Genomic DNA, 14,555 nt, shown 5'->3' with positions numbered 1-14,555 from the left:
GTCACGCTCTTCCGTGCGCTAAAGGGGGCCGGGGCTGGCTGCTGTGTGCCCTGTGTGTGAGCAGTCTGGGAGTACAGACGGACCAATCAATGGAGCCCTTGTTGAGGCCCTTTCCTGTTTTGAATCACCAATGTGATAGAGACCGAGGCCGTATGAATGATGTGGCTTTTCAGACAGTGGTATGATCGGCAGCAGCAGCTGGATCTTACATAAAGCCCCAGGTGTGTCGAATTATCTCACTCTGCCCTTTGCTCTGTGCCTGGGTGGTGGTCTGCAAAAGAGGAGTTGAATTTCGTCTGGCCTCTTGTGAAGGCCAAAAATGTAAGAAATGATTACATTATGGCTAAATGATTCCTTAAAGGCTCCAACATAAAAGGGCTGTTGTACTTAAATATGATAACCTGCTACATGAACTCTAACAATAATGAAACAAAATGAGTGTGCTATGGCAGTATACCATCTAATAATAATTAAGCAATATTATGCAATTATATAACAGCCGTTAATAATGTACTGAGGGGCGATTGTGGTTCAGGAGGTAGAGGAGTCGTTTAGCAGTCGGAAGGTTTCTAGTTCGATCCCGACTCCTCCTCACCAAGTGTCGAAGTGTCCCTGAGCAAGACACTGATCTCCCGATGAGCAGGTTGAAAACTTAGATGGGTAGTCTCTGCCATCGGTGTATGAATGGGTAGATGTCTGAGGCATTCATCTGTAAAGTGCTTTGAGTGCTCTATGAGTAGAAAAGTGCTATAGAAATGCAGTCCATTTGCAGTAATGTATTGCATTTGTGTCATTATGGCACTTTGAATTCTTACAAGTCAGGTTTATTATAATGTAAGAAATGTTCCCATTTTGGACACACTATCCGTGGCACCCGCTGAGATAAAAGGCATGCTTGATATCTGGTTCTCTTTACCTGTTCAGCTAAATTAGTTGTTTGGTTGTTTGAAATCGCCCCTACCTCCAACCCTGACATTTGGAAACAACATGCCATGTCCCAGGGTACAGCAAGAAAGAGCCCTGAGTACTACACCGTGATTTTCAAAAACATTTTTTAAAACAAGCATTCAATATTGAAGCAAGCAAGAAAGAAAGGACAGAGGAGAAAAGAAAAAGAATGAAGGGAGGAGGAAAAAAAACTAACAAAAGAAAGAAAAGAAAGAAAGAAAGGGAAAGGAAAAGGAGGGATTTCTTGCATTATAGTCTGGTCTGTTCGTCACCTCTGGGGGGATTCACAAGGACGAGCTGCCAGGTGAACATCCTGTCCTTTAATTATGCCCTGATGGCACCACACTGTCTTTCCTGCTAGTTCCCACCCCCGCCTGTCACCATCGCCCCATGGTTGCCAGATCCAAGGACAAACATCTTCATAAGTCTCACCTCCGGTTGCCAGATTCTGGAATGTCAGATTGTCATTTTCCCCAGTTGCTATGCACCTTTTCTTATTCATGGACCTTTTCTTACCTCCATGGCATTTTTTAATGAGACATGGACAATGAACTGGAACCAACGTTGGACTGGAAACCTCTCTCAAAACTTTCTGGGGTGAGCTGCTGTTCTTAGCCCTAAACTCTTCCAGGCCTTTAGGGAAGAAGCTTCAGTTGTCTGTGCCCGTAAAAGGGTTGATTAGTGGCACACATATCAGAGTTAAGTGAGTGAATAAACAGCGCTCCCATCACCTGCTGTCTTGGCAGTGAAACACACACCCAGCTCCCACTCACAACAAAGCCAAACTTTATATCCTGCCTGATGATTTTTATGGAGGGAGAAAAAGAAAAAGAGAGAGGGAGAAAAAGAAAAAGAGAGAGGGAGAAATGGAGGGAGAGACTTATTCAGTGTTAGTGCTCACTCCTCTGGGAGTCTGAGCCCACTGAATGGGAAACAGAGAAAATATATAGAGAAAATAAAATCAGGGATGGATGGAGTCACGGTGTAACAGAGAAATGGTGAGCGAGAGGGACAGAAATGGAGAGAAAAAAATAGCGATGGGGGCACAGGGAAAAAAATGGAAAAGGGTGAGCTGGCCACAGCCAGAGGATAGTGTGAGAGAGAGAGAGAGAGTGATGGAAAGAGCAAGGGAGGCATGGAGAGAGAGAAAGAAAGAGAGAGAGAGAGAGAGAGAGAGAGAGAGAGTGATGGAAAGAGCAAGGAAGGCATGGAGAGAGAGAAAGAACAGGATGATGTTTTATTGGCGTATTTCTCTCCCTGGCATGTCTCATGTGGGCCTCTCCTGCAGTGATGGATAGCTAGCATGGCGCTGCGGTGTATGTAGGCGCTGATGCCGCTTCAGCACCAGCTCTAGAGCAGGCCAACTTTGCATAATTGCCCTAAAGTGATTTATCGTGGCGAGGGTGTGTTATTTGTTCACCAGAGAGCCGGAGTGAAGTTGTTAAGCATGGGTGTAAGAGGCCGTTTGAATGCAGATGGAATTTTTTGGGGGGGAAGAGAAAATCTAAGAAACCAAGTGGTTTCTTTGTGATGCTATTATAACCATGCTAGTTTCGCTATAGATACACAGACAGACACACACACACACACGCACACGCACACGCACACACACACGCACACACACACACACACACAAACACACACACACACCAGATGGATCTTGTCAGGCAGTTTAACAACACAGATTCAGCAGCAATGACCCCTTACGTTTCAGTGTCATGGAAAAGGCCATATAAACAATTCATAGTATAAATATAGATGACTGAAATTATATATCATTTTCACAATTCCCACGTCAAGTCAACATTTTGATGCAGGCCACGCAATCTAGAATGACTGGCGTAAGTTATGCTGACAGTGTTCCCTATCCCTATCAGTGTGTGTGTCATTTTAGCAACATTTATCAGTGCCAACTGGGTTGTTGTTGGTGTTTGCAAGGTTTTTAAATGTCTTTTAGGAAGTTAGCTCACTAAAACGCCCTACCGGTGCTTTAAGCAGAGATTCAGCACCATGGACAGCACCCATCACAAACGCATACAATACGACTTTGAATGAAACACCGTGTAGAGACTGAATGAAATGGATGACACATGTAGTGAAGCCTTGCATATTATCCACCCCTATTCTAACACTAATCTACGTTGATGATGTTTTTATGACTGTCGTTATATTTGTTGCTGCCATTTTTTCAGTCTTTGCCCAATTATTAATGAGAGCCGAGAAAAAGGCGCAGTGACAAAACCAATTATCCACTGCCATTGTCTCGGACAACTGTTTAATTTTTAATTATCCCCATAACAAAGGGTCGTGCTGTGCGGTAACAGTCTTATCAGCACCGGGCTCCCCTGAGGGTTAGGTCAGTTTCTGAATAAACACACAAATCAATAGGCACACACATCTTTGCAAACATTACTGCATATCATTAAGGATGGAAAAACAGCATTGAAACTAAGCCTTGACCAGCAGCCAAATAATCTGCCTACACTCAGGAAGTGCTTTTATCCAGTGTGTCACACATTAAAAGAAGGAAATACGTATACAGTAATACACAGTATCATGCACAAGACCACATATCGTAAATAGAAAAGAATCAGAAAAAAGAAAAACTCATCATAAGCCTTGGTTGGTATGGAGACTCAGGTGAGCATCCCTGTCTCCAGTGTGGATGTCTGTCTCTAGTGGGTGCTTTTCAGAACACAGATGGCTGTGTGGGTGGAAGAGAGAGATGGTGCTCTCACCAAACAGGTAATCTGTCGAGTCACAGATGAGACATGATGGAGGGAGCACAAAGGAGCATAGAGGAGATTAGCCTGTGAGTTGGCGCGTGGACGCGTCTCTCTGTGCCTATTGCAGGACTGGTGCCATCAGGAGAGGTAATCAGGGAAGCTGCATCCACTGAGTGCTGTGGATGGCTGGGTGTGTAACTGGGTTAATGCCTTTGAGTGTTTTTGTGTGTGTGTGTGTGTGTGTGTGTGTGTGTGTGTCGGTTTACGTCTGTGTGAATGTATGTGTGTGTGTGTGTGTGTGGTGGGGGTGTGTCGGTTTATGCCTGTGTGTGTGTGTGTGTGTGTGTGTCGGTTTATGCCTGTGTGTGTGTGTGTGTGTTTCTAGGTTTTCTAGGTCTGTGTTGAGTGTGTATGTGAGTGCGTGTGTGGTTGCCAAAGACAGCCAGAATGTTGGAGCTCCTCGCCCCAAATCAGCGTGAATAAGCCCTTGTTAACTCCCCTGCATGGCACACATCCACAAACACAAACAATTACCATTAGACTATTTCCTCAGCGGTTGCCACAGGCAACAGCCGGTTGAGAAACCGTGTCCAAATAGCAGAAAATCAGAAAACCATTTCTTCTATATCCGACGCACACCCCCACCACACACACACACACACACACGTGCGTGCGCGCACACACAGACTATCAATGATGCACTTGTATTTCTGAATGAATGTGCAAATGTACAGTAAGCAAGCAGTGAGATCAAATTCATGTTTGCTATGTGCTACTCATGACATTGAGAAACACACGTTTATTCTTTCACTGTCTCACACATGAAAACATCTGCCAGATGCCCACACAAATACACAGACAGGGAGAATGGTACCTGTGTCTGCAAGAGCACACAAAGCCTGCGGCGGTTTCATTATCTCCACCACAGAGAAAGGGCCTCTCATCTCTTGTGTATGTCTGTGTGTACATGTCTATGTGTGGTGTGTATGTGCAATTATGTCTGTAGATAGATAGATAGATAGATAGATAAATAGATAGATAAATAGATAGATAGAGTTAGCTAATTAGTCTATTTTTCCAGGTATTAGTAGTCTATTGTTCCAGGTATTAGGAGTCTATTGTTCCAGGAAATCATATTTGACTTAACATTATCTTCACTTTTCATGAAGATCATGATGGTAGAATCTGACCCTGGATTCAAACTTGACTATTGACGGTTGACATGAGCCAGCAGGGTCCCCTATGTTGAGTCTAGGTTGACACGAACCAGCAGGGTCCCCTATGTTGAGTCCAGGTTGACACGAGCCAGCAGGGTCCCCTATGTTGAGTCCCGGTACAGAGAGCAAATGAGCAGACAGGAGGACAGCAGGAGGAATACATCTGGAGAGCGATCAATGAGAGCTTGGTCATCCATTCTCTTAGTGCTCTCTACTTGGAAGCAAATCAATAAGTACAGGATGGACAGTTGCAGACCCCACAAGCACACACACATCCTTGTACACACACACACACACACACACACACACACACAAACATGGTCACGCACATACACACACACACACACACAAACATGGACATGGTCATGCACACGAACATATGTGCATACACACATACATACACACACACACACACACACACACAGCACGGCACAGCATGAAGATGTAAAGAACACTCCTATAACCTTTACCAACTCAAATCTGTGTGCACAGTATGACAAGTGAGGAGCTTACACACTCATGCTCACTCATGCAGCCCCAGATCAATGAACATGACACAAAACTGCTAACACACTGACGGAGCCTCTCAATCCGGCACCTGTGGGAGCCCCCTTGTACCGCAGCATGTGTCTCCCATCCAGCCCAGCCCAGCGCTGCACACCGCACTGCATCCATCAATGGCACTCGTGATTAGCGGAGAAGGCCTGACGTAGCTGATCAAAGGTGTAATGGTTATATGATGACTTTAATCAGTGGTGCCCGGGGGCAGAGTGAGATGGGAACACATGCGCTACAAGAGGCCCCCAGGAAAAAAGACCCCCCCCCCACACACACACACACACATGGAAGGATCAATAAAAAAGGTGAGGAATGTGTGTGTGTGTGTATGTGTGTCTGTGTCTGCGTGTGCACGTAAAGCCTCTCTCTTGTACACTCGTGCACATAGCCTACTCCATGCTGATGAGATTCTGGGCCCATGACGGTATTGCACATCAGGTTCCAATGCATTCCAAGGCATGTGTGTGTGCGTGTGTGTGTGTGTGTGTGTGTGTGTGTGTGTGTGTGTGTGTGTGTGTTTATGTGTGTGTGTGTGCGTGTGTGCGCGCGTAGACAATCTCATCTCATTCTGACAGAAGGGAAAGTCTCTTAGTGTCAGCCGACAGCTTTGATTGACAACTCTACATATGAGACCTGGTCTGCTCTCCACTACTGCTACAGTTAAATCAGACCTGACAGCAGAGAGAGAAACAGAGAGAAGAGGGGGATTAGGTACACAGAGAGAGATAGATAGATAGATACAGATATAGATATAGATAGAAAGATAGAAAGATAGATAGATAGATAGATATACAGATACATACATAGATACAAACATAATTACATAGATAGATCTGACATTCCATTATCATATCACTGTAAACACCTCTGAGATCTTCATCATCATCAAGATATAGATAAACAGATAGATAGATAATAGATAAATAGATAGATAGATAGATAGATAGATAGATAGATAGATAAAATAGACGAGTAGATATCTTGTGAAAGGGAGGTAAGTAGCAGGGAGTCAGGAGAAGGGCAGAGGAGGAGTGTGCGTAAAGCGTGTGTGTGCGTGTGAGTGAGTGTGTGTGTGTGTGAGTGTGTGTGTGTGAGTGTGTGTGTGTGTGTGTGTGAGGAGTGTGCATACAGCGTGATGAATTGTAAAAGGCTGCCATGGTTGTGTTTGCAGTTCATGTATTGATTTAAAGCCACTGGGTGTGAATGTCCCCTGGTGGCAGCAGGTTATTCCTGGACTTGATTTGCTCTTGGGTTGAGTTTTGTTTGTGAGGTGAGTTTGTGTTGTGCTGCCTGCCACTGCACTGGACTCTTTCCCCTCAGGCTTCTTTCGCCACTGATCTCCCTCTTTCTGTGAACGCTATTTGCATTCGTCTCCCTCTTGCGCTTCCTTTCTGTCTCTCCCTCTCTCTCTCTCTCCCTCTCTCTCCGTGATTCTCTGCCAGAGCTGAGGCCTATTACCAAGTCAATGGAATTCCAGAAAAGTCACATCTCCCAATCCCTGTGAAATTATTCAAATCCTTTTTCTGCACAGGCAGAACACACACACACACACTCTCTTACACACACACACACACACACACACACACACGTACCTCATAGCACAGCCTCGGTTAAATTGGTTAGGAACACAAATTGCACAGCTGTACCGTGTGGCTTTTTACTCTTCCAAAATTCATTACTATTCCAATGTCATTTATTCATTTAAATGGGATCTCTGTCTCTCAATAGCCCCCGTCCTCCCCCACCCCCCGTATCCAGCCCTCAGCCCCTCAAACCACCTCTGAATTAGAGTCATTCTCAAAAGGAGCGTACAATATATTTGCAAATTAATTCCACTCTAATAACAGCTTTAAGGAATCCAATCCAGACATGATTACGTGTGAATATGCCTTCTGTGTCCCCCGTCAACCCCCACGCAGGCACGCACACAAGACCACCGCCCCCACGTACGACATCAACACCTCTTCTGCATCACACTGGAGGTCGTTACAAAGGATCGTGGGTATTTAGAGAGAGAGTCGTGTCGCACGAACAGACCACATGACATTTGGAACACACACACACACAAAACAATTGACACTGACAAGAAAAGAGACTGAGAAATTGTCACTGAGAGGAAAGAGAAAAAGGGAACAGTCAGGATGACGTCTTTCACAATCAAGGTGACACTTTTCAGCTGAGGTGTAAGCGTGTGAGTGGATTGCCTGTGTCTTTCGGAGAGGCAGATTAACACACTCTCTCAATCAGCCTTGCTGCGAAAAGGCTTGCATTTCATCGTGTTGCTTCTTATTCAGGTGGCATGTCTTGACTGTTGATGTCTTTAAAACGTGTACAGACACACTCACACACACTGCAGTGACAGGGGTAGATAGGAGCAAAGGAGGCAATTGGTGTCAGATTGACACACTAACTCCCCTTTTCTGACAAAGCTTTAAAGCAGCTATTTGCATTCCGTTCCCTATTGTCCCTAACTATTGTGTTTAATCCTGGAGTCTCCCATGTTCTGCAGATCTAGATAAGGTTAGGTTTGAGAGATCACAACCGTATTGTTATGTCCTGGAAGTGGGGACATTATCATTAGTAGCCTGAAATGTAGAAAATCTAAAGAAAAAAAGACTTTCCATTGATAGCGAGTTTCAAACTGTGATGTTCCATCCTCTCTGCCAGAACTGATTCAAAGACTCACAGGGGTTGGGAGGATAGAATACATTTGAGGGATGACATGCACTGTCAAAGCCAATCAACCTCCACTTCACAACTTTTTTGCAGACCTGTCTAGCTTTGAGATGCAGTGGCGGAATATATATCGTAGCTCCCAAAACATGATGTGCCACTATTGTTCACTATTGTACAGCATCCAGTAAGTCGGGAAAGATTTTCGCTGTACTGCCTCTTTAAGGACTGTATGACAATGCTACTCTGTGTATTTAAGTTGTCCTCCATCTCGCACTGGTAACCTTCCCTCAAAATCCCTCTCTTTTTTGGCATTACGATTCACAGCGGGCTGTCAGCAGTCCCACAGTTCGCTGCTGTGCTGCCGTGGTGCCTGGATGTTTGACAGGAAATCTCAACTAAAGTCAGGAGTGTGGCTTTGATAAAGCAGTTATTCAGACAGACCCCTAATCCAACTTCATGCATAAGTACCTCACACATTTGAACATTTTATCAGTCTCATCCAGAAAGACACAAAGTGCAAAAGTGCAAACTTTAACACAGGTACCATCTATTATCATGTGCCTTGAAAGATTAGAAAGAAACCCCTTTCCGTCATCATACTACTGCAAATACCTCTGAGATCTTCATCACCACCACCATCATCATCAACAACACCATCATCATCATCATCGTCATCATCAACATCATCGTCATTGTTATCATCATCTCTATATACTCTGATGTCCTTGCCTGCAACTGCTTCTCTCTCTCACTGTACCTCAACTCCTTCCCAACACACACACACACACACACACACACACACAAACACACAAACACACACACAAACACGTGTTCAGAATATTATCTCTGTACCTCCATGTTTCAAAAGATCTCCTTCTCCCTTTCTCATCCCTCTTTCTTTTTTTCGATGTCGAGTTCTTTATGAAGAAAACATCAATGAGAAGACACTGCGCTTTCATCTGGAGGTTCCAGAGACAGTTCTACCTGTGAGGCTGCCCCACCTGTGGAATGCATGCTGTTCAGGGAAAACATCCCGCATACAGCCAGAAATGTCTAGAAACTTCCACTACCGTAGGACAGGTTCTGATGCTGTGGCACTACAGTAGTATCCGAGTTGGAGTGGTGCAGACTCCTATTCAATGATGCGAGCTGCAATGTATTCCACTGTTATTTCTGAGACTGCTATTTTCACTCACTCATTTACCAGTCTGTGTGTACATACATATGGAGGAGAGCATTGCACGTGTGTCTGTGAAATAGTTGGACAGAAACAGGAGTTGGTGTTTAGCGGATAACTTTCTTTTCCTTTCTGTGTGTTTGTTTAGATTTCTGCAGTCTGAAGATGACGGATCTCCCACAGGAGGTATTTGGCTCTCACACACATAACACCTCTTTCAACATGTTTTATTCAAGTTTCTTTTTGTTGTTTCTTCCATTTTCACATTTACTGTGAGAGTGTGGAGAAACACCAAATTTGTGACAACATTCACACACACACACACACACACACACATTAAAGTTTAACAGCATGAAGAACTGTTACATATAACAAGCCTCTCAAGGCTCTTTTTGTGGGAACAGAGCTGGTGTCACAGCCTCCCAGACACACACACACACACACACACAGAGAGAGAGAGAGAGACTAACACACACACACACACACAGACATCCATTTTTCTCCAATGATTTATCCGCAAAGACTCAGCAAATGTCAGGCCGATATACAGGGATTTATCCACATCCCACGTGTTAAGCCATCACACACAGACTGCTTTTTCTCTCTCTCCCTCTCTCACACACACACACACACACACACACACACACACACACACACACACACACACACACACACACAGGGAATTCTGGGCCCTTTGTTTGCCCTTCTCCTCTTCACCTCCGACATACAACCACAAAGAGCAGAACAAATCTTTTAGTCAGCCACCCCATTGTGACATTTGGATTGAACTCTAAGAAGCACATAGGTCTCCTTGACTTTTCCCAAAAAAGATCTTAGCCTAAGGGAAATAGTGTAATTAGCATTTAACAGCAGTTTTGATCATAATTCTGCTGATTGGGAACCAATTTGGTTGTGTAACTCTCCCTCTCTTGCTTGCTGGGGGTATCATGTTATGGCAGATTATGGCTTTATGTATTGACAAAGTGGAATTCATTTTTTCTAGGCCAAAGAAACATAAAATGAACTAACAAGTCGGTGTTCGAATGCAACATGCAGAGTTTATAGTCTTTGAGAACGATGATGTGTACTTCTCTTTTTAAAAAAACCCCCAACAACTAAAGAATGGCAATGGGACATGGAGCACTATGCTAAGTTAATGTCTGTAGATGATATGTGTGATTCAGTGCATGTTGTCATGACTTGAACATATTTGTGCCTGAGTGTAGTTCTGATTATGCACACGGCGTTCCTCCACCGCGCTCACTGCAGCTCATTAAGGCATGGGTATGATGGACACGCACAGCCGTGCGTCGGAAGTCTGCGTAAGCCTGAGGAGAAGCAGGATGGAGAGAGAGAGAGAGAGAGGGAGAGAGAGAGAAAGAGAGAGGGAGAGAGAGAGGGAGAGAGAGAGACAGAGGGAGAGAGAGAGAGAGAGAGAGAAAGGGAGAGGGGGAGAGAGAGGGGGAGAGAGAGAAAGAGATTGAGTCAGAGGAAAGAGAAAGGTAAGGTGATACAAATCTACCAGGTGGTACAGAGAGAGAGAGAGGAGAGGGGGAAAGAGAATGGAAGAATGACAATATGGAGGCCTAATGAGCATGCAGGGTGTGTGAGTGACAGTTGGGTGACATGGAGGACAGGGGAGGAACAATTTGAGACTGGTGGACTTTTTTTGTCGTTTCCCAAGTGTTTCTATAACAGTCTCTGTCAAGGTTACATTTTTGTGTCTGTCATGACACCGCCCCCCATACACACACACACCTCCCCCATACACACACACACACACACACACACACACAAACACACACACACAGATATCTGATTGCAAAAGTTAACATGAGTGTAATGTGGTGTCAAAATTGTATTATCTTCAGTAATTAGGAGTGATGAAGTGTGACACTAGGTCACAGTGAAGTCTGAGCTTGATATGGCAGCAGATGTGTTGTTGTTGTTGTGTGTGTTTGTGTGTGTACTTAGACCAAAAGATACATGTTTACGGGGTTGCCACCAGGTTTGCGAGTCATGTTTATTTTTCTCACTCCCTCATTAAACAGCATAGTGCATGCGTGTGCACACAAATCCACACATCCACCCACTCTCTCTCTCTCTCTCTCTCTCTCTCTCTCTCTCTCTCTCTCTCTCTCTCTCTCTCTCTCTCTCTCAGACACACACACACACACAGTTCTATCTCCTCTCTTAATCTTTGTCACAGGCCTAGCATATATCTTTCGATCCAAAGGCAATACTTCACTCAGATCTCAACAAGGCACAATAGGATAAGGTGTTCTGTTTGTTTGGGCCTGTATGAGACCGAGGATGAACGAGAGATGATCAAAGCGCAGTAGAAGAAGGGGATTAGCAACGGCCTGATCATATCTGATGACACATCTGACACTCAGCAAACACAGATGGCAAGATTAAAAAAGACTCAGAATCACATACACACATAAACTCTCTCTCTCTCTCATTATGTGTCTCACACAGTGCACGTGCACACACACACACCAAACTCCTCCAAAAAAAAAAGAATGACATGGGAAACTGGCATTAATACAGAATTAAGAGGACTCGATGGGAGGAATATGATATCGTACTAATCAAACAGTAATCTCTCAAACACAGTTTCCCTTCCTCGCTGGTTTTCTTGCTGTAACCCAAGCAAGAACGTATGCTTTTGCAAATGCACAACTGCCCTACTCCTACTAACAAATTGAGCTGGGGGCATTTTTATTCTTAGTATACAGCTATCAGTTGTTGAGGCTCAGTGGGTCTTAAGGGCTTGGTCATGACTCAATGAGTTACTTGGAACCTTGGAACAGAAGGACACCAAAACTTTGACTGTTCTCCCATCAAACTCACAGTCCATTTGAAATCTGATTCAAATTCTTGTGAAATCTGATGTCATTTGATTAGTCTTAAGCTCTGTTGTTTTGTCAGGAGCTGCTTCGAGTCACTCCTTCATGCTTTCAGAGGAGCAATGCAGTGAGACTGCGTAAGTCAGCATGGCTTAACATGCACCCTCACTGCCATATCAATGAGCCTCGCTCTTTGATGATGCAGTTGGACTGCATGGCTATTACCCTGGGGGCCAGGGTTCGAGGCCAGGTGGGACGGTTGCCCTTCACTACAATCATCAAAATCACATCGCTGACTTGTTGTTGTGTGATGCAGCACACCCTGCATAAAAATGATTAGGCAGTGGGAATGGCTCCAAAACCTGTGAAACAAGGCCTGTGAAAGACTACCATGGAGCCGTGGTGCAGCAAGTCTGTGTTTGATAGAAGAGGCAAGAGACCTGATTCTTGCCACTGTTGTTGCTGCCCAGCATGAGTCCTATGGGCAATGCCAGAGGAGGCATGCAGTTTATCTCTGAGACATGGAGAACTAACCATGAGGATGTAATGTTTGGGGGGAAAGCATGACTGCGACTGCTGGGAACCGGCGCACTTTACATGGTATTTACCATGGTATAGTTTCACTATGGTAACCAGATACGGTTTAGGGGGATATAACTTTAAAACAGATTAAAAACAGACGCTTGCCTCTGAACCACTGAGTATTTGACTGTGGTAAAAGGTTTATGACTGTAAAACTAAAATCACTTCATAATTATAATTAGGAATATGTAATGGCTAATTCGGGGTCTGTATAGCCATATCATGAAGAATCATAGCCTCGAAACACAATAACACTATGGGATAATTCTCCACCAAAAGCTACTAAATGAATGTTATAGTTAAATGGGACAACTCATTTACTACTTCAGATTTAGGCAGTTGGCTACTACAGGGATATCATACAGATGTGAAGTATTAAAGATCATTCCACAACTTCTTCAGTACTAGCTATAGTTTATTAGGTCAAGGATTTTTTCCTTATAATTGCCAAAGTTATACCAACTGAGAATAAGGTTTTTGTTTGGGACTTGATAGGCCAAAGCTGTAACAGAGTCTCATCTTAAGATATCCCATGCTGGCATATATATAATTATATATACAATATTATATATATATATAATATGATATTATATATAGCTGGCATATATTTAAGGCAAAAGGAACTTTCTTGAGGAGCTGTGTCTGAAAACCATAACAAGGACACTTTAGCCTATTGAAAGTTTAGCTGACCTTATACATACTATAAAACACTACTACTTTTCAACATGTTGTGAGCTATACAGACAGATTTGCTACTTTTAGCTAGTATGTTAAGCTAGACAAGTGTAATGCCCTTTTCCCCTTTTTAGTAACAATGTATGTTTCCCCCTGGAATTCGTTTTTTTCAAGGCTGTACCCAATCCTGTGTGAGGAGAAATAGTTTTGTATTATTCCGGCTAGTTGGATTTTTAGGAGGCAAGAATGGGACGTATTCTGCCTGCTACAGATAGGTATAGCAAAGTTGTGTTTTCACAATAGACACTAGCAACAACGAGACCTGGGACTCAGCTCATTTTCATAGCAGGCGTTAGTTTACCTGTGTAACTTCGTCCACGGTGCCTGATGAAGACAAGCTCGGAGGAAGTGTGGGCGCTAGGTTCGCCATCACTGAGCTGGGAGCTGAAGCTAATAAATTAGCGTCCATGAACTTCATCCTGTCCGTCAAGCATTATGGACTACTGAATTCGTGAGTAGCTGCTACGGGGCTTATTGGTGACGGCAAGCTGTTCGCATCCACCGTGAATACAACTGCAACAGCGAGAGTGAACTTTTATTTAATTTTTTTTTTATTTGATTTAATTCTCCAATGGGAGTACAACGAACTCGGGATTTCCTCATGTGCACCCATGTAATGTGCCCCCACTGTAGTCTTGCAAGCTTGGCAACTCAAATAGAGGCTCACTGAACTGTTGTTTTGACTTGTGTGTTAAATGTGTTATACGTGTATGCAGTGTTACATTTAAATTCTAATCTAATGTAAGTTTTTCCCTTCCCTTATGACGCCATTTTGCGTTTATTGGGTTTCTTATAGGAGTGTGCTCCTGAGGAGCATTGGGTTGTAAGAATTATTTTGATACTTTTCAATTTAACTTCTAATTTCATATTGCTGGTTTACATATTTAGACAATTGACTTACATGTCATTTATATACCTTTTGCACACATACACACACACACACACACACACACACAACATTTCTTTATTTAATTTGTACATAAAAGGAAAAGGAAATGTTGCTTATTTGTTAAAAATTCCATCAGAGTGTGCCCATCAATCACTATTGTCTGACTAAAAGCACTGGTAATAGGAGCTACTATTT

General features: G+C 43.7%; 1 protein-coding gene across 1 annotated transcript in view; it reads right to left on the bottom strand.

The window, feature by feature from the left end:
• The window catches only part of olfm1b (olfactomedin 1b), a 45,121-nt gene extending 31,141 nt beyond the window's left edge, over positions 1-13,980 (bottom strand). The window contains exon 1 of the mRNA XM_031577765.2: positions 13,773-13,980. Coding sequence (XP_031433625.1) covers positions 13,773-13,889 — 117 coding nt within the window. The 5' untranslated portion in view covers positions 13,890-13,980. The remainder of the gene's footprint in view (positions 1-13,772) is intronic.
• Positions 13,981-14,555: the final 575 nt, after the last annotated feature.

Source organism: Clupea harengus, chromosome 12, assembly GCF_900700415.2.
Source record: "Clupea harengus chromosome 12, Ch_v2.0.2, whole genome shotgun sequence".
Lineage (NCBI taxonomy): Eukaryota > Metazoa > Chordata > Actinopteri > Clupeiformes > Clupeidae > Clupea > Clupea harengus.
Note: the sequence above shows the minus strand (reverse complement) of the source record. Positions and strands in the feature narration are given on the sequence as shown.